Raw genomic sequence first — 27,162 nt, 5'->3', positions numbered from 1 at the left:
CTTCACTGGTGTTTAAAAACAGTCTGTATTTAGCAATTTCATAATTTAAGACAAAGTTCAATTTTCCACATACATGGAAATGATTAGTATGGCTGAGAACAGATCAGTTAAGAGAAAAAATCAGTTCAAATGCTAATTTTTCATAAGTAATAACAAGGATCATAATGGAAAGTGACCTGTGGCTTTACCTATTGTAAATATTAATAGAAACATAGCTGTAAAAGGTATATAAAATGTTCCTTTGCAGCTGAATGTAATGGAAAATTTAGCAAGTTATATTAGCTGGCACTTTTGCAGAAGCTTGTTACTTGATTTGAATGAACATGAACGTATCAAGTAGGCTCCAGAGTCTTGCTTTGCTTTCATTCCCAGAAGCAAGGACAGGATGTTTTATCACTAATGAACAAGTGATCTGATTAATGTATAATGATCCTTGCTAAAAATGATGTTGAGGGAATGTTAAAGTTGCATGGCTAAGCACTGAGGGGCTCAGTCCCTGCACACAAAAATAAACAGACTGGTTCTATATTGTCTCAAATGGGCTTTTGTTTTAAAAGTATTAGAAGTTACATGTATTCATAGAATACTTAACAATGTGTATGGGAAGATATGGAACAAATGGAACAAAAATACTTAGAAAGAAGAGAGATTTATTTTTGCTTTATTCACAGTTTTAAGAGTTTGTGGAATAGTTTAACAAACTGACTTTCTTTTTTCTTTCTTTTTTTTTTTCTTCTTCTTCCCATAACCAATTAGTCTAAACCAAAAGGTTTCATACAAATAGAAATATTGCAGCAGGAGAATTTAAACTGGTTTCTTCCCTTGTGTCTTGTTAAAATCATCTCTGTAATATTCAACACTCAGCTGCCACCAAAACCCTAGGAGAAGCCTAAACACAACTGAACAGGCAAAGAGCTCACAGTCTTTGGACAGTGGATGAAGTCAATGGAATAGGCTGCTCCTTCCACTGAATAACCACAATCCGATTTTCTCCTCTGTATTAAAAAAAGTCTTCTTGATAAAAAGCTATATTGTCGTGCAAAGTCTTCAGAAGTGAAATGATTTCCCGTTATATAAGATTTCAAATGCTGACCAACTTTGCTGAGCTTGATTAGGCACTTAAATGAGTACCTAACCTGGTTAAGACAGAAAAAAGGCCAGGGAAAAAAGCACACTGTTTACTTGAATAAAATATTACATATATAAATAAAATATTCAAATTTTACCTGATCTGATTGGATATCTCCCTGTCAGGAAAGCTGCCCTGCTTGGAGTACACAGTGGGGATGCTGCTATATGCTGAGTAAGTGTCACTCCTTCCTTTGCTAGCCTGTCAATATAAGGGGTTCTAGAAAAAAAAATAAATAATTGGGAAAAAAAAAAAAGAGAGAGAGAATACACAGATATGATTATTTGGAAATGGGCATGGTTGAGATCAAGGCATCTGAGGCAAAAACTACCAGGAAAATCATGTTAAGACCATTGTATTCAAATTATCAAAACCATGGTGGTCTTGCAATATCATACCAAATATTTTTACACTGGGTGTCAACATCAAACTGAGACACCATGACATTGTGCCAAAAATCTTTTTCCCCTTTTTCGCCTGCTCTTTGTGGTCAGTACTATACTGTGACAGATGGACATGTTGTATTTCAACCCTTCTTAACTCATTCCTTGAACCATGATTGTAACTCTGTTATATGGCCTTTCTGCTTCTGCAATAGGGAGGGAGAGGCTGAAAAAAGTTGTGCTTCTTTATTTCATACTTAGTGGCGTTTCTCCCTTTCCCCAGCAAAGTTTTTGTGTATGTGGTGTTATCTGATATTAAGAGAGATTCAGATGGTCGTGACTCGGTACTGGACTCTATATTAATGATGTTTACAGATTAAGTCTGTAATATTAGATCCAGGAGAACATCCAAGTTTCCGTATCTGCAAGGCAGTTTTCCATATCTGCCTTGTCTGTGACCTGGCTCAACATGCAGATCAAAGCTGGTTGCTGCAGGAATAAATCTATGCCCTTAATTCTACAGGAAGAAAACTACAAATGCAGAGTGGCCAGGAGCTGCAGCATGCTCAGGTAGGTCCCTGACCTACTAATGACCATGATCTCAAGGAACACTAGTCCCTTCATCTAGCTTGGATACAGTCAGAAACATTAATTTTCCAACAGAATTTTTGCTATTACTAACAACACATATAGATAGCAAGCAGTATGATGCTATTTCTTCATACTCCAAAGATGTAATTCCGAATCATCACATCAGATAGTTTAGTATGTGAACAATGTTGTATATACTCTTTTCCTTTTTTAAACCTAGAAAATGTAACAAGTTCTTTCTGTTTAGTTTGCCTTACCAGAAGTTTTCACTTCCAACAAACTTCAACAGAAAAAAGAGTATTTAACACATGACAGGATGGTACTTGAAGTCTGAATGTTTTTTTTTTTTTTTTTTTTTAACTTGGTAAAAGCTTAATTTTGAACCACTGAAACACAACAACTAGACAAAACTTGTGCTTTTTAAACAATCATCATACCCAAGTTTGTAGTAAGGATCATACTGGGTGACACTGCTGAATTAATCAAGTATATTAACATTGGGTTTAATTAATTTAAATGACTACAGCACAAAGATAAATTAAGAAAAAAAAAAACAGCACTTAATTTCCAATTAGTGAGAAGGTCATTTCAAATCACAAGAGTGCTTCGAAACATGGTTACTTCATATTTGTGCCAAATAATTTTTAAAATAGTTGATTTTATTTTGCTTTTCTGTAATCACATTGGGTTTCCGTATTGGGTTTACATGCCAAGCTTTTGGTAGCAGGGGGGCTGCAGAGGTGTCCTCTGTGAGCAGAGCCCAGCAGCTGTCCCATGTCAGACCAGAGCCAGCTCCAAAAGGGACCTGCTGCTGGCCAGAGCTGAGCCAAGAAGTGACACTGGGTAGGCTTCTGGGAGAGCAGATTTAAGAAAGTGAAAACAAACAAAAAACCTTCTGTGCAGCAGCAGCTGCGAGAGAGGAGAGAGCACACGTGAGATAAACAGTCTTGCAGCCCCCAAGGTCAGTGCAGCAGGAGGGCAGGAGGTGCTCCAGGAAGGCAGCAGCAGTTCCCCTGCGGCCTGTGGAGAGACCCCTGGTGGGGCAGGCTGTCCCTCTGCAGCCCATGGGTCCCACATGGAGCAGATCTCCACGCTGCAGCCCCCCCATGGGTGGAGGAGCCCCCGTGGAGCAGGTGGATGTGGCCTGGAGGAGGCTGCGGCCCATGGAGAGCCCCCACTGGAGCAGGCCCCAGGCCAGAGCTGCAGCCCGTGGAGAGAAGCCCACGCAGGAGCAGGGGGAGCTGCCGCCCACCCGTGGGGGACCCATGTTGGAGCAGTTTGCTCCTGGGGGATGGACCCTGTGGTACAGATCCATGTGGGAGCAATTCTTGAAGAGCTGCTGCCTGTGGGCAGCCCCCGCAGGCTCAGCTGGGGAAGGACGGCATCCTGTGGGAGGGACGCCACATGGAGCAGGGAGTGACCGTGAAGGAGCGGTGGAGATGCAGTGTCAGGGACTGGCTGCAGCCCCCATTTCCTTTTGCACTGCACCTCTTGGGGGGAGGACACAGAATAAGGTGGATGGGGGGTAGGTGTTTTGCTTTTAGTTTCTCACTGCTCTAGTTTGCTAGTGATAGGCAATAAATTAAATAATAAATTAATAATAAATATTAATCTCTTTTGTGCTGAGTCTGTTTTGCCCATGGTGGTAATTGTTAAGTGATTTCCCTGTCCTTATCTTAATTCATGAGCCTTTTTTCATGTTTTCTTCCCTTGTCCTTTTGTGGAGTGGGAGTAAGAAAGCAATGTGGTGGAGCTTAACAAACCATCAGCATGAAACCACCACAGTTGCTCGCTAAATTCTGTTTATGATGCAACTTTTCAGCAAAGTGAATGCATCAGCTAAGTCTTTTTGCTTTATTAAAAAAAAAAAAAAAAAAAAGAAAGAAAGGAAAAAAGAAAGAGAGAGAACAAAGGTTGAATATTCTATTCTGTGGAAAGGTTATTAACTTTCGAAATTTATAAATTACCTATTACAATCTCAGTTTTTTAATCTCAGTTTTTTCTTTTTTCTTTTTTTTTTTTTTCTCCTCTTTTTTTTTTTTTAATCTTTTAATTTACAAATACATAGAAAGAATTAAATATAAATGTATGACTCCCCTCAGACATATCATCATACCTTAAGGTTCTGTTCCCATAACATCCCAGGTCTCCAATACCGAGATCATCTGCCATCAGCAAAACGACATTGGGATTTGAAATACTGTAGGTATGGACACTATTTATGGCATACTGGCAAACTGTTAGAAATAAAAGGAGTCTCATCTTCTTCCTGGTGTATAAGAACAGGAGGAAAACATAACATATATAGAACTTTTCTTTTTAAAATTAGACTGTTGATCAGTCTAATTGATGCAGTCCTATTATTGCCATGGATTCAATAGGGAAAAAAAAATTAGATTCTCTATTTTTATTTGGCTTCTTTTTCTTAAGAGATATTTAACATTATTTTCTCTCTCATATTTTTTAAAATTAAAAATGCATCTTTTAAAATACAGCTCATCACTCCTTCCAAATCTTTACAAAGATTAAGCTTTTAAATAAATAAATAATAAATAAAGAAAGAAGTAATTACAAAATCAGTGATAGTACTTTTGTGTACACAGATGCACTACACAGCAATAAATCACAGCAAATAAGTTTGTTTTTTTTTTTTTTAAGTTATAAATGTGATTTGAGTAACACAGAAACTGAAGTCATTTAGAAAATTTGGAAGGTTCACTGCAGAAAAAAAAGTTCATCAATTTTACTACTGAAGTAAGTGACTGAATTTTTCTTCAACAAGAGGAAAAAATTCAGCTCCAGTTTCTTGACAGAAAGAAGTATTATAGCAGAGGGGATAAAGAGATGCACTACCAAATTACTGAAAGGAATGTTTCAGAAAAAAAATATTCATAAACATCAGGGCCTATAGTAAAATTATGTAAAAATATTTGATATCATATCCCATTGTTCTACAAACAAAGCTCATGCTTTATCCAACTTCAAACAGGAAGAGTACTGTGCTACATACAATTGTATTCTTTTATGATAAGAGCACAGTTTATTTGTAGATGTACGTGCTATGAATACTACTTTGCCTAAATAGGGACTTGTCAAATCTCTGCTTTAAACTGCATTAACTGTACCCTGGCTGAACTTGAGTGCCTCAGGCTCTGATGGACTAACCAGGCATAACCATTAAAAGAGAACTGAGACTCTCTTTTACCCCTAGTAATACTGCTATCTTTTCTGGATTCAGGCAGCCTTTTTCAAACACAAATGAGGCACGAGTCCCACCTGCACACTGGATTATGCTGGGACAGAATTGAAAGAGGAGGAAACCTTCCAGGTTCTGTTGGGGTAGAAATTTGAAAGTGAGAGTGAAAAAATGAACTAGAAACAAGAATTTCCAGAGAGAATGGGGACAGCAGGTCAGGGAGGAAGAAGTTGTAAATCAGTGAGTTATGGCAGATAAAAGTAACTGGAGAGAAGATAAAGAAGCCACAACTGGAAGAGCCTGTACAAAGAAACTAAACATCAAGGGAGTCAGATTTATAAATCAGTGAGGTGTGGTGGGTAAAAGTATCCATAAAGACAAAGTAGTCAGAACTGGTAGAGCTTGCTCTGACTTGAATAAAAAGCAAGGAAGGAAACTTGAGACCCAGCTGGAATGAGAATTATGGTCTGAAATAAGGAAATGTCAGAAGGTTTAAGAAGCTGAAAGAAATATTACGACAATGGATAGACAAACTGAGGAAAAGAGGTGTGAGAAGTAGGAATATGTGGGATGAAAAGGCTGAGAAGCTATGATTAAAGAAGAAGAAAGGAACTTGTTGGAAAGAGACTCCACAGATAAGACTTGGGACTGACAAAAATGAGAAGAGATCAAGATACAGGGGATGAACTAGACTTCAGGTTCCCAATATTGCCCTTCTGTGAGATAGCAGAGGTGCAAATATGATTTAAACTCTTTTAGTGCCCATTCACATACAGGTAGAACACTAATAAGTATATTAGCTATTTCTAACTGCTTACTGTACACTTTAAAACCCATTGACCTCACTTTGATGCCAGTGCTTGGGGTTTAGACTTAGCTGACCACACCTAAAGATCCTTGCAGCAGCTGAACTTTACATGGTTCATTTCATGGACACAATTTATGTTCTTTCAGACATGGAAAATACACACACAGACTTTAAAACACTAAACACGGTTCTGCTTGGCTGGATGCATCTAACCAACCCTTCCTCAAGTTACAATACTAAGGAAAAGGCGTAGCACCTTTCACAGTGCACTTTTAACCTGTGCAGTAGGTTTACCTTTCTTCCCTGAAAGGATAAACAAATGTGACTTGCTTCCCACGTGCTGTAAGTTAACACCTAACACACTGATCACAGGGACAACCTAAGTAAGAATATTACGTTCCTGCTGTTCAGACTGCTAGGGACATTGGAAAGGGTAATGTGTATATTGGTGACACTTTATACATAGTCTCATGGACATTCATAGGACCTGCACATTTACTTCACAGAATTACTAAGTGCCCTCGGTACTGCAGTAGGCTTCACATTGTCTGAATAAAACCTAGAAATATACACTCCTGCCACTAATAAAACCATCATTTTACAGGCATCAAGCTAGATGGTTTTGCAAGTATTACAAATAGTAATTCCAAAGTTTAATTCAGCCGATATAAAGAAAACTTCCTGTGTTTTAATCGGAAGGTACAGAGCTATGGAGAGTGGTATTTTTGAGTATGTAAGGGGTCTTTAGTCACCAATGAACATAAAAAAAATAAGTTTCATCTAACAGAGCAGAGTTACTGTTAGAAGCCAGAGTAGCAGCTGTATTTTATTTTCCAGAATTAAATAGTGAAATATTTTAGAACTGAACTACCTACCATTTACCTGAATTTTACAGAGATCTCAAATCTGGGGTAGAAACTAAAATCAGTTGAATAATAGTTTATTCACTGAAATACATAAGAAAATTAATCACCTTTAAGGTCAAACTTCAATATCTCCTGCTGTGTATTTTATATAGCCTCTTCATAGAATATTTTAGAATAGAAAATTTATCCTGAAGGAGTATCTGTAGAGGCTCTCACACTTTGGATTGTTTGCTTCCACCTGATAGTGAAGTGAAATCAACAAGGAAACAGAAAAAAAAATAAATCCAAACAACTGATTTCTATGATGTAGTCTCTCCACAGCAAACTTGCATGCATCTTGAAGGGATGTGCATGAGAAGCAAGAAAAATAGAATGTATGAAATTGAGTGGAACAGACCACAGAAAAGAAATACGGAGCACAGATATGATAAGAATGGAACTCTGAGAATGCAGAGGTACATCTGTGTCACACAGCAGTGAAAAGTAAGCCAAACACAGAGAGAATGATTACACCAAATCAGATGAAGCTTTCATCTAGCCTTGTATTTGTTCTCCAACATCTGCCAATACAAATGTTTACAGAAAGAACACAAGAAACTTGGCAAGTATATTCTTCTAGTAATGTAGCCTACTGCCTTTTGGAAGTCAGTATTTAGAATAGTATTTAGTCAGTATTTAGAATAGTCTCCTGTCCAAAACAGGGATTCAGCAGGCCTCTGTGGAAGTTTTTTCCTTCATGAATTTATTTTAATACATTTAGAACTAATTAGCATTTCTTGCATTTTTTTTCCTTTTCATTGAACCAATTTGCTTTTTTGACTTCCACAACATTCTTTATATGTTGCTTCATTAGGCTTCAGCTTTGAAGGCTTTATATTCTAGATTCATGTGTCAACATCATTCCTTAATTGTGTATAGGACACATAAGTGCAATTTTGAATCTCTGCTTCATTTCCTCAGGGTATAATAGGACTAATAGTACCTCCCGTCTTACCAAGGTGGCTGCTAAATTGTGTAGATTTATAAAGGTGCTTTATTTCCTATAATGAAAGTCATATAAGAATTTGGATTTCACACATGCTGTTTCAATCTACAGTAATTTAAATACTGCATGTAAACATCCATACGTGCATACACATGTGTATATACAGTGTATACACATATCCTACTTTTTCTACAAATCTTCAAACTTCATTATTGGGATTCTAATACATACTTTTTTATTTGTATTTTTTTTTTTAATAATAAACATTTAAGAACCAATGGACAAAAACAAATAATAGATATTATCCATTATTTATTGATATTTCATATGGATTTATTGAAAACATCTTTCAAGTTCCAGTTTTCTTAAAAAAAAAATAATGTTGGCATATCATAGAGAAACTGAAGACTTGTCTTTTTTTTCAAGATAATTGGCTGAAGATATGGCTCACTGTTTCATCCTTATCCTGCATCTCTTACAAGAACGATTATATGAAAATCTTTCAAACTCCTCTTCCCAACCAAATCATCCCAGCATTTTTATGTAGCCTGATTAAGCGATTTATCTCTAAAGTACTCTTTCAATATCACAGAACCCTTTGAGAAAATGCTTAATTTATTTTATCCTTGAAGGTATAGTATTTTCTGATGAAATAAGCAAGATTTAAAGATACTCACTTCATTAAAAACTGCTGTGCTATCTTTAAGCAGTATGCAAAAAAAAAAAAGATTTTACCTTACTTAACTGAATGCCAGAGCTCCAAAAATTTCCCTAAGTGTCACAACAACTACACTGTAAGCAAATTAGAAGATGACCCTGCCTCTAAAATTCTGAAAGAGAACTCTAAAATTCTGCAAAGAGAAAATTCCTCAGCTTCAAGATAAACAAAATAATTTTTTTTTAAATTTTAACAAATAATAGTATTATATACTATTAATAACTTCCTGTTATTACTTTAAGATTCATTCAAATGCCTCAGTTAATTCCTCTCTTACAAGCCAGCCATAATCTGTTGCATCTTTTATGTTGTAAGACATTGACAAGAAAAGTAAAACTATACCCTTTTGGCCTGTCCTGATGTAAATTAATTTAGACAAACAAACACTACTTTGCATTTGCAACAGACTAAGACCATGCAAAAAGTCAGTTATGACATCCTATTAACTCAGTCTCAGATATTATTGTTTTTGTTGTTGTTGTTGTTGTTTTGCACATAATGTACAGAAATGAAAATTCGTTAAGTTAGTAAAAGCTGTCTCACTGTAAAACAGAAATTTCACCTCATATGAACTTGGAAAAACATAAGAATAAACAAATATATTTCTCGTTCAAGTATGACTATTAATTGGGTCTGAATCAAATCTAGACAAAGCCACAAAGCCTTAATCAGATCTAAGCTTAGGTATCTTTTAAAAATGATCTCTCAAGGATTTAGTAGTTTAATTTCAACTAAATTACAGAACTTAACGTCAGTATCAGTAAACATTATTTCTGTAAATTGTAAATTGTTACCTGAATGGAAGATAAAATTATTTTATTTGTACAATTCGTTTGTACAATTATTTTATTTGTAATTTAATAAAAAGCTCAGACTATATAATTGAGATATGCACATTAGAGCATATACTCTTTACCATGATTAATGTTTAACAACATTCCTTTTGTTAGCCAAATAATCATTAGAAATTTATTTTTAACTCTGGGCTCTGGTCAACAGTATAATACAGGAGAATCATATGACCACACAGGTAGTCATCCTACTTGTCAGTTATCCACCATCCTGAGAGATACTTTTTTTTTAAGAGGTTAATCATGAATAACTACTAATGACAGTATCATGCCATTTCCCAGATACAAGTGTTTTAAAAAACTAAGATAAATCTTTCTGGCTCAGTAATTGAACATTATTAAGATGTGTGAGCATGTATGAAAGAAAGATCTCTGTTCTGTTTTTGCAGTTCACCACTTCAAAATGATTTTAGGTCAATGTTTCTCAGCATGTGTTTCATGTTTAGCTTAAATATATAATACAATACCATTAGGTTTTGATGGAACAGAAAGGTAAGAAGACGAGAGCTTCCTTTTTGAAATCCATATCAGCGTCAACATATATTACATGATAATGACAAAATGTGCAAAGCTGTTGACATACACTATTATTAAAATCTATTTTTATGTGTATGCCTATTAGAATAAGGACTTTATAATGCTACATTAACCAGTGTAATATGACACTTGCTTAGATACTTCAAGGGCTTAGCTAAAACCCATTTGTGTTATCTAGCTTAATGAATAGTTTTGAAAGCTGTTGAATCAGGTTTTTAGTATATACCAGAGATAGATGATATGTGAAATGGCTGTTTCAATACTGCCTTTTACAGGAGTGCTAAATGGACATGAGAGAGGAGAACATGTGACAAAAACTTTATACTTTTTTTTTCCCCAATAAGCGAGCAGATAAAGATTGTACAGTTCTATAACATTGTGAGGTTCACAAGTGGAATTAATGGAAGAATTTGCTTACGTCCATTTGAATTGGACTAAGATAAAAACCATAAGTATCACCTCGTTGATTGGTTAGTCTCTTCATTTTCACCTAAGCAGAGCCAAATTGGTCAAATTTCATTCACATTCATAGTACAGAAATGTTTTATAAGGACAAAAATTAACACATATAATACTGAACTAAGACAGTAAAATCCACCAATTCACTGCCTTTACATGGACAGTGCACAGATCTGAAGGTTGATATGTAAGTCACGATGCAACTGTAAGTTAAATGGCCAACCCCTTCCTGAGTTACTCACTGGCATCCTCTGGAGTCTGTCAAGATCAAAGCTTTGGATTTTATTACATAATATTATTGCACTTCCCTCTATCTACAACCACTTTTCTAGTCAAAATGGTTTACTACAGAAATTGCTGTGAAATGGCCAGTTAATTTTTCTTTGCTACATTAAGTTAGCAAGTAGCACATCGATAAAATGATCCAGTATGCTATACTGTTTCCAAAAAGGTGTTTTATTTAAAGAAAAGAGAATCTGTATTTGCATAAATTTGTTCTTAAGTGTAAGATTTTTATTTTTAAAACAGCTCTATTGTTATTTATGCTTGCATTATGACAGTACTCAAGGAGTCTTAACATAGCTTATTGTACCAGATATAAAAATTGAAAAAAGATAGCATTCAGGCAATGTAATTCTACCTATGTGGAAGTTGAATGTCTAGATGGTGCATGCCAACTACGCACTTACGGTGCAAACCAATCCATCTGAATTTATTCATCTTAAAGTTATGCATTTAGTCTGAGTTAATTATCTAGGCTTCCTCTCTAATTAATAGGAAGAGACAGGCACCTTAAGAGGATGATTCAACTCTTCTTAAGATTGGTATAATGAAATGTTGAAAGTGATGTTCATGATCTTTTTCCTCAAAGTAGAAAGAGAGTCTGAACACCTAATTTAGACTAAATCTATATGAAAGGAACAAAGTTACATGAAATTAATCTCACCTTGATAGTGGGTTGCCTGTGTGCACTCACTGTAAAATACAAGGGGAAGAACAAAACTATCAAAAAACACCTTTGTGTAATAAACAACCAATATACTCTTCCATTAATATAATGTGCTCTACCAACCTTACTGGCATAACAGCTTCTTACTCTGTGTAATACCACTGAAATATGAGAACTAGGGACAATTCTTTGTGAGTTTTAGCTGCAAATTTTTTCTCCAAGGGAGGCATATAACTAGTTTTCCTTCGCAGATTGTATAGTAATCTGATGAATATTCTTAAATACCCTATTCTTTCATTACTCTCAATTAAAAATAAGTAAATAAAATTGATATGAGTGATTACATCCAACAGCAAGGATTATTTTATAGAAATACTGGAAATTTATTCTCTGAATAAAGTCAGCTATAGCTGGCCCTGTATTTAAGTTACAATCATGAGTGTGATCAGACAAATAAACTGTATCTCTGACAGACTTCTGACAGAACAGAAATTACATTCCCTGCTGTTACCTGATCCAGATGATATTTCAAGGAAGATGTTGTCAGAGATGACCAACCAAATGACTGTGAGTGTTACCTGATTGTGGTTCACAGCCTCCTCCCTGCTGCCTTCTTGCCTTTATGCTACACATGGGAAAACCACAGCAGCCTGTGACCAGCCAGCCACTGCTAGAGCTGATTACCTTCTTTCACAAGGTCCTTGCCACAGAAGAATAAAACACCTTAGCTCCTGACGTATGACAAGAACAAGTGTGTGATTGTGCATGGGCACTATCCAGCGATTCATGTGGAAAGGATACCTTTTAGTCATGTCACTGGGATACAACTACCGCATGCCCAAGTATCACACATATCCCTCTACCCCCCATCACACTATGGGGGATGTGCTCATTCTGGGCATTGTGGTGCACATGCCTGTTGTGTCATGTCAGGTGTAGGAGGAAGGAAAACAGCAGTGCACCTGTCATATGATATATAGATATAGATATGTTGATCATTTGATGGTGAAAGGCATACTGTAATCAACCCTTGCATTTCTCCACTGTTCAATCCATCCCACTGCAAACTCTTAGCACTACTGTATTAAAAGATATCTAAAGTAATCAAGAAGAAATGGTTGTGTTTAGGTGGCCATGTTTTGGTGGGGTGGAGGGGCTGTAGGGTGGCCTCTGTGAAAAGTGAAGAAGGGCTGCCCCAGCTCCAGCCAGCCCTGAAACGTGGTCCTCACTGCAGAGCGTACCTGAGCCCATCAGCCATTCTGGTGGTGCCCTCTGGGAAACATATTTAAGGACAAAAAATACTGAAGGGGAGCAAACAGGGAGAGAATGGGGAGAGGACAGAAAGGGAGGAGGAGGAGGGAACAACACAGTCAGAGCAATAGGAGATGCTCTGTTATGCCTGGGCAGGTACAGGCCCAAAGGGTCCACAGCCCATGGAGAACCCACATGAGATCTTAGGAAAAGAGTGAGAAACATGGAGTCGCAGAAAGAAACTGCTATGCACCAGTGTCATCCTCCTGCACCACCCATTGCCTCTCTGAAGGAACTGGGTGCAGCCTGCAACAAGGGAAGAGGAGAGGTGTCTGGAGCGAAGCAGATTAGAAAAGGGGAGGAAAAGAATCTGAAGTGAGGATGAGACAGGGAAAGTGGAAGGAAAGTATTTTCCCGAAGTGTTTAAATATTTTTTCTTCTTTTTTGTTTCCCAGTACTCCAATGGGTAATTAAATATTTGTGCTACCTGTAATCCATGAGATTTCTCGTTCCTGTTCCTATTTTCTTCCCCAGCCCCACTGGGAGGACAAGAAATGAATGAGCAGCTGAGTGGGTTACAATGAAAAGGGATAAATAGATCCAATGGCAAGTTGTTGTTTAACTAAAGTTTTCTTTCCTATGATTCAGTCCATTCAGATTACAAAAGCAAGCCTTTTACCAGAGATAGAAATGGCAAAGCTTTTTAAGTAAAAAATAAATCTGTCTGAGATCAGCTGATGTATGGTGTTTCTGGTGTAAGCAGGAGGCTCACAACATTAAAAAATAGCTTTTCCTTTCTCTTCATTTGCGCAAGAGAGAGATATGAAGAAAAGGTTAAGTGTAACACCTTACTCATGACCAAAATTACTCTCTTCAATTTCTAGGACAATGGAAAACCTGTATTTTTGTTACTTTGGTCACAAAACTAATTCAGAAATTATGTGTTATTATTTCTGTGATAGAAGAAATATTAAGGGGCTGATGTATCCTCATTCTGCAAATAGTCTTGAAATTTGTTTGGAATTTTTTTGATGGTATACTTTCTAATAAAATAAAATAAAAATATAATGCAAAAAAAAAAAAGTATGTCACAAATTATAAATGAAATTGTTCTCTTTTATTTTTACACTTAGAAAAAAAAAAAAAGCCTGTTTAGCATTTACAAGGTAAAAACAAACCTATTCTGTTGTTCTTTTGGGCAGGGAGATACTTTTACTATGTTATTTTGAGCAGGCCTAAAAGATCAGCCCAAACCCCCAAGTTCTTATGACCTAATGCAAAATTAGAACAAAGAGAACATAATTATTCATTCATTATTTTTATTCTGCCCCAATTAACATGGTGACAAAAAAACCCTTCAGAAACGTAAAAAAATAAAAATAAAAAACTAGTAAGATGGCAAGCCACTTTCTAACCAGCTCTAATAGAAAGATACTCCAGCAGCATTGTTCATTGTAAACATTAAGCAGCTTTAAAATTAAATACTAGTACTGAAAAACAGATGTAGAAACAAAAGGTAAAGATCATGAAGTCAGGAAGTCTTAAAAACTAGTCTTTAAAAACTTAAAAACTAATATATTTATCCTGGAGAGAAGACCTATGCAATTAGGAAAAGAAGAATTATGAGCTGGATAGTTGTTATATAGCAGCCTGATTGCAAGCTACATAGATCAGTTTCTTCTCCTAAAAAATGTGCAAGCCAAGTGGAAAAGACATTAACAAAATAATGCATATATATTAGTCAACTTTTTTTCTGGACCTTAAAGATTTAAACCTTTATGAATTTCAAAATCAAAAGAGCAGCTAACTTACTCCCCCATCAAGAAAAATAAAATAAAATAAAATAAAATAAAATAAAATAAAATAAAATAAAATAAAATAAAATAAAATAAAAATAAAAAAAAAAACCACAACCTTGTGAATATACTTGGCTGGGCAAAATATCTGATGGACACTTTAAATATAGGATTAGGCAGCAGTAAGAGTTAATGTCTTAAAAGCAAGGATATCTGAAATGCTACATAATTCTACAGCTAAAAATATCTGCTTATAATACTAGAAGAAGCTAAGTGGTTTCTGAAAGTCTAACTTAAAAAAAAAATCTTGACCAAACAGCATAGAAATATGTATATTGTATTTCAGTAATATAGGATGAAAAGTCATGTAATACGTAAAGTATCAAGATTTCTTCTGTGTGCCCCTCAAGAAAATTCTTGCTCCTTCCTCCCCTCCCCGTTCTCTCTCCCTTTCTTTTCTCTAATTTTTATTCCCTCTTTCATAAAGACTGTAGAAAACTTTTAAATTCTTGCTGTTAAAACAGAGCATCATCCCTTTGCACATATGACCTAAGAGGCAAAATCCCAACACAACAGACTGAATGAAAATGATCATTAGCTCAAGACTATATTAATTCACTTCATTTTCACCTTATTTTGTATGACATTTTAAGACCATAAAGAAATATAAAAAGTATTCCAAATGGCATTTTTTTTTTCATTTTCTTGTAGTACAACAGTATTAACTTTCTTTTAACATTTGAACAGTTTCTCAGTAATAGCTACAGGGGTCTCATTATCTTCTGGCCTGGACTGGAGCATGCTGCAAGTATGTTTGAAATGAACAACATGCTTTTTTAATCATATCAGAATGTCTGTAAGTAAGTTTTTATAAGTAAGTACATTTTCTGCACTCTGTGCATAGGAATGACACATAGTTTTGTTTTTAAAGGATGGATTCTGTTTATCAGTGAAAAAGAACATATAATATTTTGTCCAACATGCATTTTTCAGGACTGGTAATTTACTGTTACTATTAGACAACTGCTATAATAGACAACATATTCAGTTGTCTATTATAATAATTGATATGAACGGGAGATGTGACTCTTCCTAAGACTAACTTTTGTAAATGACTAAACGATATCTATCAGCTTCTTACTTTCTTCATCATACAACCAGTTCTGTCAGGAGTGCAGTATGTAAAAATTACACACACACACACAAAAAAAACAAAAACAAAAACAAATAGCATTCTAATTTACTCATTTAGATTTCTAATACTTCTAATTAAGCACACTTTGTAACATTAGGGATTCTGCAAGAAAGTGTGTTCGCATGCAAACACCAGTCTGGTTTGTTTAGGACAGTGTCAGAGAAAAACAAGTGTGTGAGCTCTGGGCCCTAAGATTTCCTTCTGAGTATGGCTCATCAACTGATTCTTTAGCATGTCAGAAAAAAAAAAGAAAAAAAAGAACAGGACATCTTTACACCTTTGCCTTTTAATTTCAAACAGTTGTCAAGGAAGCAAAAAATACAAGGCCATTATCATACTGAATCTGAAGCAGTTCACACTCACATCTGCACAGCCCAAAGTGTCATAGCCACAATTCTTGTTAAGCACCCATCTCAAATGTTCTGACTTCTTCAATCCCTCTTCTCACCCTAAATTAATTTGCTTTCATTCCTCTTCGTCCCCAAACTTCCTTTTATAAAGTCAAGGTAACTATTCTGCAGTTCCTAAACCATGTCCTTATTTCTCCAAATCACTTCCCACTCAAGAAGCTGTATTAATGTGCCATTAATACAGACTGAGACTGAATACCTTTTGAATGCAGCTGCTTGAATCCTCCAATTTTGCTTGCCCAGGCACTGCTATTACCACTGGCACTCTACCATTACTACTCTTGATGCTGCTGCTCCTCCCTGCTTGCCGTTTCCACAACTTTTCTCTCCCCACCACGCATGCCCTTCCACTGGGCAGCAGTATGCAATGCTTCCTATTGGCTACTGTGGCTCTCCAGGTATTAGAACAGCCTCAGCTGCTGGTCTGACAGGGATTGAACACCCAGATACAGGACCACACTTCCTGAAGTCCACCTGGAGAGTACCCTAAGGGCAGAAGCAGAAAATATGTTGTTGAGAAAACAGGACGTATAGAACCCATATTATTAATGAGTCATTGCAAAACTGCATAGCAAGCAATACGTGCGGTCAGATTCTGCTCAACATGTGTTTTGGTTAAATAGGCTTCTCCTCTTTCATCTTCCTTCCTTCTCATCTCAAGTGCCTGCCCACATGTAGTCCTTCTGCAGAAACCTGGCAGGTACAACCTATTCAGAAGCTATGAGATTTTCCTTACCTTCTTTCTTTCTCTATCATTCTTTGCCATACTCTCTATTTCAGTGGTTCTTCTTATGCATAGTCTTCTTAGTAACTGTGTTTACCCCCAGTTAGCAGGTTGGATGTGTGTGAGATTACAAAAGGAGAGATTAGACTTACTATCACCTAAAAAGTTATAGTTAAGTCTTACACATTTCCACATTTGAACCAGAGATTTTGTGAGATTATACTGCACATAAAACAAGGTCACTTCAGAACTGCAAGCTTATTTCAGAATGCAGCCACCTCCAAAACTATTTAACAATTTATTTCCACTGGATCTTGAAACATAGTCTGTAATCAAAATTACATACGCTTTTAACATTACTTTTTAAACAAGTAGAGCTTAAGTGGTAAGAAAAAATCCACTGTTGTAGTGCTGGAATATGTTCTAGTTCACAAGGACCCTGCTTTATTTTTCAGTCAAAATGCTTTCAGAATTCAAGTAAGGCTTATATTCTTTTTAACCCACTGTAGGCAGGAAATATTCTACTCCACTGCAATAATGAAGTGCATTTTGTTGAAAAATAATTTGCCATTACATTTGACTGTACCTTACAGACAAGAAAAGACAGTATCGGTATTTCTTTTTCGTTCTTGTATAAAACACATTGCATTAAGCTAATGAGGAAAAGACAAAACTGTATGTTATTACTTCACATAATTGCTAATTTCCTGTCATGAAATATTTGCTTTGAGCTGTGAAAGAATATGAGCTCCAACTATAGATGAACTCAAATTTTAAAAGGAAAAAAAAATATATATATATATATGACAGACATGGGAGTGGAAGGGGCATTTTACCTTGCAGCACGGAATGGTTTCTCTTTCTGCCTCTAGTTTTCACACAAGATGTCTGTTCTCTTATTATTGGTAAATGGGTGCAAAGTCCAGTCACGTGAACTGAAACACAAGGGTGGAGAGGGAGAAAAAAGGACAACACTGAAAAATGACAATGTCTTGTTATACAACACCTATGCTGCTTTTTGGTAAGAAACTACCTCACTAGTAGGGAACAATTTCAATGTGTCTTCATAATGCATATACATACAGGCCTAACCAAGAACCCATTTTAACTTGCTGCTGAAGATTTTCTGTCAGGCTTTTCAAATGCTACTGACATTGCATCTATACTCTCTGGGTGTAGCTAACTTTCTGGATGGAGCTAACTTTCCCTGCAGCAGTCCATACATTGCTGTGCTCTGCACTTGTAGCTGGAACAGCACTGGTATCACACCAGTGCTGTGTCTATTGCTGCACAATACTGGCACTGCATCAGGACGCCCTCCAACCCTCCAAGAGCCAACAGGCTATGGGGGTGGGCAATAGGAGGAGACATCACCAGGGCAGCTGACCTAAACCAACCTAAGGGATATTCCATGCCCTATAATGTCACGCTCAGCAATAAAAGGTGGGAAAGGGGCAGGAGAGGGGGGCTCTTGTTATGAAGCAGTCCTTCCTCCCAAACAACTGCTACGCATACTGAGGCCCTGCTTCCTGGGATGTGGCCAAACATCGCTCATTGATGGGAAGTAGAGAGTAATTTCTTTTCTCTATCTCTGTGCTTCCCTCCCCTCCCCCCCCCCCCCCCTTTCTTTTTCCCCCCCTTCTTTTTCCCTTTAATTAAATTATCCTTATCTCAACTCATGATTTTTTTTTTCCAGCATACTGTCTCTCTCTTCTAAAAAGGAGGAGTGAGAGAGTGGTTGTGGTGTTCAGCTGCCCAGCAAGGCAAAGCCACCACGGCATCATATTCTTGCAAAACAAGGGCAGTACAAGAATTACAGGTATGTTTCTGCCTTCTGTACACATGGTAAATATGTCTGGAGAATGTAGCAATTTATTTATTTATTTATTTATTTATTTAAGTATTAAAACACCTTTATAAGCATAATTTCAGATCAGTGATTTTCAAACTCTTCCATTGGGGTGCTATTCAGAAATTCACTGTACTCCTCAGCCATCCTGTTCTGCTTACCATGCATTCTTTTTGATACAATATGTGATCCCAGAAAATGACTACTTGCAGGAAGCCCAAGGACCCTAACATGAAAAAATCATTCATTTAACTTTGAAAAGTGGTAGCTAGTTTATGTATTATCTTTCTCCACCTATGCCAATCTATTTAACGTGAAAATTTTATCAGGAAGAGAAAGACAGATGTCCAAAGACATGTGACAACCACTGCCAATAAAGCACCTGAACTTACAGCCCTTGCATTCTAAATACAAACTTTTTTTTTTTTTTTTTTAATAAGAAAAAATACTGAAGCAAACTAAATTATTGGGAGAAATCAAATTGAAATAATGTTTTATGCAAAGATCCCTGACTGGATTTATTGGAATCTAGTGCAAGGACAGAGCATTTGGATCTAGGGTCAGGAAAGAGCTGCAGTGAGCCAGACCTTTTGACTTAGTTCATCAAAACATCTCTACCAGTGTTTTAAAAGATTAGGCTCAAACTTAAACAAGACTAAGTGTTTATTTACTAGGGAAAGTACGTATTTGTGAAAACAAAGCACGATAAAGATCACTTCTGTGTTAGACTGGATGAATGATGGTGCACATTTAAATGCTTTTACTCACATAAATCCATTAATATCAACTAATTTTTAACAGGGATTCAAATGAAAACCACCAATAACAGAACTAAAAATTGGACAAAGGGAGAATTTCTGTAAACGTTTCTTATCTCTGCATTATTTTTTCTTTCACGGTAAAATCCAAGGAACATAGCTAATTTTAGAAGATAGTTTTGAAAGCCATAGATATCTAGAATGAAAAGATGCAGTTATGCTGTTCCTAGTGACTGGTTGCAAAAGGGTTTTCATTCTGCAGCAAATCTTCAGTTAAAAACAGTGAAAAATACTTTGATCCATTCACTCTTTGGATCAGTTTGAGAACAGCAGTAATAAGTTTTACTCTACAAATTTTATAACCATGTAGTTATCCTGAAGGACTGTAAGAGAATCATTATATGAAAAGAATTTCTGAAAGTGGTGGATTACACACAACTTTGTGCAGTTCTGAGGATGTCACAACAGCTTTTATGTATGAAACTCAGCGATGTGTTTTAATGATTTTGGCATTTTCTTTTTCATGTTTGTGCTTAACTTTAGTTAAGAGTTACAGACAGGAGTTCAACTGGGAGAACATAGTGGTTGTGTCATTTAAGAATAAAGACTGTATCCTGGAAATACACAAACAGAAGTGTTGCTAGCAGGTCAAGGGAAGAAATTATTCGCCTCTACTCCATCCTCATGGGACCCCGCCTGGAAGTACTGAATCTAGCTCTGGGGCCCCCAGTACAAGAAAGGCATTGACTTATTAGAACAAGTTTAGAGAAGAACCATGAAGATGATCCAACGGTTGAAGCACCTCTCTTATGAAGACAGGCTGAGAGAACTGGGGTTGTCTAGCCTAGAAAACAGACGGCAACAGAGAGACCTTACTGAAGGCCTTCAATACATAAATGGGGCTCATGGAAAAGATGGTGAAAGCCTTTTCCTAGTTTCAAATTGAAAGAGGCTAGATTTAAATTAATATTGTAAGGGAAAAAAAAATGTAAGGGTGGTTAAGCACTGGAAATGATTGTATAAAGAGGTTGAGGATGCCCCATCCTGAGAAGTACTCAGTGTCAAGTTGGATGGGACTTTGGGCAACATGATCTAGTATAAGGTTTTCCTGTTCTTGGCAGGGGTGCTGAAACCAGATGATCTTTAGAAGTCCCTTCCAACCCAAACCATTCTGTGATTCTATGATCCAGGTTTTGTAGTCACTGTAGACACAGTTTCTGACTACGAAATACTTGTCTAGGTTACTTCAAGTCACACATAGAAGAAAACCCTTAAAAAACTCCCTTAAAACCCTTAAATAGACAGGAAAATATATTTCACTGAATATACTAGAGAATTTATTTTATCATATTACATGGATAAGTTGGAAAAAGCAGATGAATGTGTAGATCCCCACCCTTTGTCAGGTCTTTCAAGAAGCAGCAAACACCCAACTAAATGTAACAATTTAAAACTGCAAGCAGGCAAGGGTTTATTTAATTTCCACCCACTTTAAAATGCAGATGGTGTGGATTCCACCCCAGAAGATGCAGGTAGAGAATCGGTGACAACAGTGCCATCTACTGAGTGAAGCTCTATGCTTCCTGAAGCACATAAGACTCCTCAGAACTCTGCAACTCAAGAATACAGCCTAACCCTACCTCATTTCATGACTGCAACTCAAGGTGTCTGGTGTCTGGGTGGCACATCCTACTTAATTGGGATATACAGCCATCTTAATATTACAAGTCTTGTTAATAGCTTTTGGAAAATTGCATTAGCCTACTTTTGCCCGATGAGAGCATAATTATTGGCCTAAAAAAGAAAGATAATTTAAAAACTATAAAAAGAGTATGGAGTCAGGTTGTCAAACCTGGTCATTAATATAATATAATACCCATTACTTATTGCTTGTAGCAGCCACTGGTCTAAATGACACAAGCATCATTTCTGAAACAGTGATACAACAGTTCATTCTGTAATACACTTTCTTTCAGATAGCTGCCTCATCAGGCTGGCAAGATAATCATTTCTCATACTTAAAATACATGCAGAAAGATCTTCAAAACTCTATGAAGACATATTAAGTTCTTCATGGGGTAGACATATTGCCACTGATCTCTTTCAGTGGAGTATAATAGCAAATAGTTTTAATGAGAATTAAGCTAAAAGTGATCCATGAAGAAAATTTTAAATTGAGTAAGTGAAAGCAAAGGTTTTTATCTTTTGAAAGGAAACAGCAAATAATGAAAGAAACAGCAGGAAATATACAGTGTAAATAAAGACTACAATGACATAATAAATTTGGTTTAATTCTGAACTGTATTTGCACTAAAATGTGTAAAATAAATAACATGTTTTAGAATCCATTCTGCCCACTGATCATAATGGCATCAATGGTTTGATCATGAATATTCTTTAATGATCTCTCCCTCCTGCTTTTCTAAAATATATATAAACTTGGTCATAATAAAAGATCACAGATTATTTTTTGGTAAACTACATCTGCAGTAACATTCATAGAGCAGTTAGCAGAAAACTTGACTGGCCTCAAAATAGCCTCCGTGTGTCATACAAAAAGGCTCCAGCACCTGCTCTCTCTCTTCATCTTTCAATTTCTACACTATTTTTTTCATGTGAACTACAGTTCCTACAGACTTTTTTTTTCTTGCCAAAGAATCCTCTAGTGCTAATTTATTTATTTATTTATTTGCTGCCACAATAAACTCTGCATTGGAAAGCACAGGATCAAAAATATAAGATGGAAAATGGATTAGTCAAAGCATTTGGCTGAGATCAAAATGGGGAACAACCGAAGAAGCAGTAGTAACAAATATTCCTGAGAATTACATATCATTCATTAGTGAACAAAATAAAATTACAGCAGAAATGGTAATTCAGTTCCTGTGTTAATTCAAAGGAATGCTGTATCTGGAGCTAAGAAGGCAGCCTATTAGTGGAAGGCGACCTTTCTATTTTTCACTTCTAAAACCCACGGTTGCAAAACTTGACCTATCCAAGTGCTGGACTTGTAATGATACAGAAAAACTAGAATCTCGAAGAGCAATCAAAATGCTCAAAGCTTCAGAAAGAATAACTTATGAGGAAAGGTTAAAGGGATGAAGTTTCTTAAACCCTCCAAAAAAGAACAGACAAATGACAATGGGCTGTCTAAGTAGGGCAACAAAGATGGTAAAGGGTCTGCAGGGCATAGACGTATGAGGAGCAGCTGAGGCCCCAGAGCAGAGCAGGCTAACGGGAGGCCTCATGGCAGCCTTGCGGGTTTGGCGGAGGGGCAAGTCAGGTTCTCAACGGCTTGACAGCATGGAGATATAAAGGTCCCTGACACAGACTCCACCTCTCTAGCTGTATCGGGATCTACAAGCAGTGCTTCCTGTTTCACAGAGGTTTTGTGAAAACAAGCATCCATTATTGACCTTCTGCTAACACAATTTTACTTCAAACTATGAAATAGGAAATAATGCTACATCGTTTTCTAATTTATTGTTTTTAAACTCCACATAGAACCCAATTCCTCAAGGCACAGAAACATTCGCTTAACTTAAAGTAAGCACACAACCTAATGAAGGAACCATTTCCTCACCTGATCATTAGCACCCTACATGCCTGTGGTCACAAAGCATATTTGGCATTGGCTGTTCACAACAGCGTTTTGAAGTATATTGTCAGGGCGTGTTTGTATGTTTCCATATGTAGGGAGGAAGAGAGTGTAGTAGCTTCAGAGGGAAAAAGAGACATTCCCAATAGGGAATTATGACTTCGCTGCTCTGTTTGTTAACTCCTGCAACTAAAAAAAAAAAAAAAAAAAAAAAAAAGTTCTGACACCCCTAGCCAAGAACAGCAGATATATTCTATACAGCTCATCTTCAATACCAACTCAAGAAGCTGGCAAACTTGCTTGACACTACCCCTTCCCCTCCCACCACTTCAATTGATCAGAGTTGCTCCTTCACATGTTCCAGAACGGTGTTATGGCTTCTGTCTAGATAGGTTTAGATACTTGGACCAGTAAAATCACTCCAGAAAAAGAAATGCTGTGTACCATAGTACAACAGCTGGCCTCCAACATTCTCCTGTACTACCTAGGTTGACTGTTTACCCCTGAACACGTAGGCGTTCTTAGCTTAGTATCAGCTAGCTCATTTTTGTCTTTTCTTCTGTGTAGATATAAAATCATAAGGGTGTGCACTCAGAATACAAAAACAACCTGTGAATATTCAACTCTCCTGCTTGTTGCATGCTGAGTGGGGTACACGCATATAAAACCTGAATCTGGAACATGACAAATCAGTGCATCAGAAAGCTGACCCAGAAAACAGTTCGTTCTCCCTCCCTCAACCTTTGATGATGTTGAACTTAGAACTGAAAGGGACCACTGGAAGGGTGTATGCATATAGATCCAGCTTATTCCAGACAACCAAGTGATAGATGTCTTGCTCAGGAGGGTTGATGGAATATGTGTTCTGTGTGGCAATACTTTTTCCTATCATCTGTAGCAATCAAAATGCAGTAAAATGAAAAAATATAGCCATAAAATTCACATGCAGACAAAGAAAACCAAAAGCACACACTGTTTTAGGCTCCTGCAATAAAGTGAAGTTAGATAAATAAAAAAATGTCCTTATCTCACTGGAAAAGCATAAAATACAACAGTTCAAACTTTATGTTGGTACACATTATCTTCTGCCTTAATCCTTCTGATAGTTTAAGGCTAAGCAGGACCCACCCATTAAATATTTAGGATTTCAGTGACAATGACACTTAATTATTTGCACATTTTGCCCATATGCAGACAGTATTTTACTGAGAGATCAAAAATTATCTCTCTTTATCCCTCAAAAGGCTAAATCATGGGCCACGTAATATAAAGGAGCAAAAATTATTCTCTGACTTTAATGGAAACAACAAATGATCCTGAAGCATGACATTAAATTTTCATTTCCCAGCTTCTGAACCTGTTCATTCTGTTGTAAATTCTCATCCGTAAGTATAAAAATTGACATCTAAAAGTATCTTAGATATCTTGTTCCTTTGTGTGTGCTTGGTTGGCTCTTCTGGAATTTCACCCTTCATTGCTGCTTAAAAACCTTATTATGGTCCCTCATTTAAATTTATAGATTTCCAACATATATCTTCTACATCACTTTGTTCTCCATAAGCATAAGACATCATCTTTCTTGCCTTTGTAACTAACTCACTTTTATCTGGTGCCAGATATCAAAATCTAGAAAACAGATGGCTCTTATCCTTCTATATGCTTGGCTATAAGAATACTCATGCTTTTAATATATGAGGATATACTGACTTTTTTTGTTGATTATATATATATTTGTATAAATGTAAAATGACTTCGAACATATGTATGCCCGTTTCATTGTCTTAAGGCCTAGGATCATTTCCCTTTTTCAACTATAAAAACAGGAGCAAACCCAGTAAATTAATTTAATTCACATTCTTAAGGTGAAAAGCTCTTATGTGGTGACATCCAGCACTGGGAGGAGTTTCATTCTGAGGGCTTATAGGCTCAACTATAGCAAGTGTTATGAATCTCAGGTAATACTTGAATTAAATAACATTTAACTCCAAGTCATTCCAAGTAATTTGTTAGTAATAGTGGTTTTAACAGCTGCTCATGTAAATCATTCTGAAAGCTTTTAAATTACTGGATTTATTCATGTCTCTAGATTCTTTTTTAATATTCAAACCAAAATGGATTATAATCTGTTTATCCTCTTTGCCAAGGTGCCTGCAGAACAAGAAAAATAAAAGTCAGTAATTTCAGCATAAAACACATAGTGCATGATGCTCTTATCAATGCTATAAATATCCTGTAAGTGAATCCATGTTTCAAGAACAGTATAAAGTAATGAAATAGATTGCAATTTTGTCAAGTGTATTACCCAAGAAAACACTTAAGCATATTCTGAAGCTTTTACTTTCCAGGAATAGAACTTAATAGCTAAGTTTCAGCGATGTAGAAAACTTTTTAGCTTCAAGGTAAAGAATAATAAAACACGGAAAGGTTAAGAAAGGTTATGTGGACTGTGTATGTAAAATATTGTACTGTATACTTAAGAACTGCACGGATAGGCACCTGAATATTTTCCCCTTATTTCACATTCAAGAACAATAAAACCAAAGCAACTTTAACATATTATCACAAAGCCAAATAAAATAGATGTGCTTAGGAATAGAAGTTGCCTATAGGCAACTAATTTACAATCTTTTAAAAACCTGGACACCCAGCATGCATATGTACCGCATATTACCTTATAAAGTAAAACTCAGCAAAGATCTATTTGTCTGGTTTGGTATGTGCATAAATGGAAAGTTAAATGCATTAAAAATGTGTATGAAGCTAACTGCGTTCTTCAGACTTCGCAGGAATCAAGCTTACTTGAATCATTATGTTTCAGTAACTCCAGTTCACCCTTCTCAATAAGGGGATATTAGGTTAATAGACAAATAATTAACTATTAGTTTTCATGGTTATTATGCTTCCACTGCACTATGCTTTCTGCATCTCAGAAGTTATTTTAATGTTACTTTCACTTGAAAAATGATTTAAAAAAAGTAGTGAACAAAATAGCCAATTGCGTAATTCTCAACCTTTCACTCCTTAAAAAAAAAAAAAAAAAAAAAAGAGAGAAAAAAGGAAAACAAACCACAAAATACTACCTATAAGATGTTTGAGACAAAGACAGCTCAAATAGAACTAGGATCAACATTTTCACTAGAAACATCTAGAAAAGTACATCTAGAAAACTATGGTTCACCATGCATTAAAAGTTCTGCTTGGATTTTCATCACATTTCATTCTGTTAGTAAGAAGACTTATTCACGATGAATACATTTAAAGTCTGTCTATATTGCAACGATTTTCCTCTGTTTGAATGTAGCTTTAAAGAATCAAATAAGCTAACATTATGTTGATTATCACTGATGAGCCAGAGTGAAGCGAAGTAAATTGAGGTCATCAGCATGTCAGCTAACCTGACTGTCTTGAAATGTGAACAATAAGGTATGTAACACAGACCACTTAACCCTAAAAAGGTTCATCATGAGTAGCATACTTTCATTTGGTGGATTGTTTTTTTTCTTCTTTTTTTAAATAGGTTGTCTTTCAAATTCCTTTGCACTTTAGAAGTTTTGTACGAGCCTGGTGTTTCATGATGTGAACTGGTGGTCTACACACTAAAAATAGTAAATATTTTCCTTTTTTTGATGGGGAGTTCAAGTTGTGAACTACTTATGCTTTTCTCTGAAAGAGTGAGTCAAGATACATCACTGTAGCTTTTTCTTGTTAAAAAGTACAGGCATTACTATGCCAACAAATACAATTAAAGAAAGACATAGATACAGACTGATGTAGATGTAGATTTAGATTTTATAAGTAGAAAGCAAAGGAATCCACCTCAGGTACAACTGCTATACAACCTCATTACTCACCCTCTAGAAACTTTTGCCACAACAGCTTACGCTCTTATAGCAGAAACTCATTCCTTCTTAGAGTAACAGAGTACCAGTATTACCAGTTTTAAAATAATCATGATTCTCCTTTTTAACACTTTTTTGGACATAATGTATTTAGGGTTTGGGTTTTCTTTTAATTCTTGGCTCTGTTCTCAGTTAACTGAACTACTAACACATTTGCTATCTGAAAAAAAGTTTTAAGATCATATTGTTGCACAGTATTTATAAGAGAAG

General features: G+C 36.2%; 1 protein-coding gene across 5 annotated transcripts in view; it reads right to left on the bottom strand.

Annotated features, from left to right (window-relative positions):
• STS (steroid sulfatase) overlaps nt 1-27,162 on the bottom strand; it is a 112,393-nt gene that overhangs the window by 83,617 nt on the left and 1,614 nt on the right. For 2 of the 5 annotated variants that reach the window (XM_084293955.1, XM_084293959.1), the window contains exons 3-6: nt 17,685-17,783; nt 16,861-16,935; nt 4,220-4,372; nt 1,227-1,348 (exon numbers count right to left, since the gene is read on the bottom strand). In XM_084293955.1, coding sequence (XP_084150081.1) covers nt 1,227-1,348; nt 4,220-4,372; nt 16,861-16,880 — 295 coding nt within the window. In that variant the 5' untranslated portion in view covers nt 16,881-16,935; nt 17,685-17,783. Of the gene's footprint in view, nt 1-1,226; nt 1,349-4,219; nt 4,373-16,323; nt 16,611-16,860; nt 16,936-17,684; nt 17,784-27,162 lie in introns of all 5 variants that reach the window. The other 3 variants (XM_084293957.1, XM_084293956.1, XM_084293958.1) reach the window with 3 other exon arrangements.

This window comes from Netta rufina, assembly GCF_964035555.1.
Source record: "Netta rufina genome assembly, chromosome: 1".
NCBI lineage: Eukaryota > Metazoa > Chordata > Aves > Anseriformes > Anatidae > Netta > Netta rufina.
This window is presented reverse-complemented; position numbering and strand designations above follow the sequence as displayed.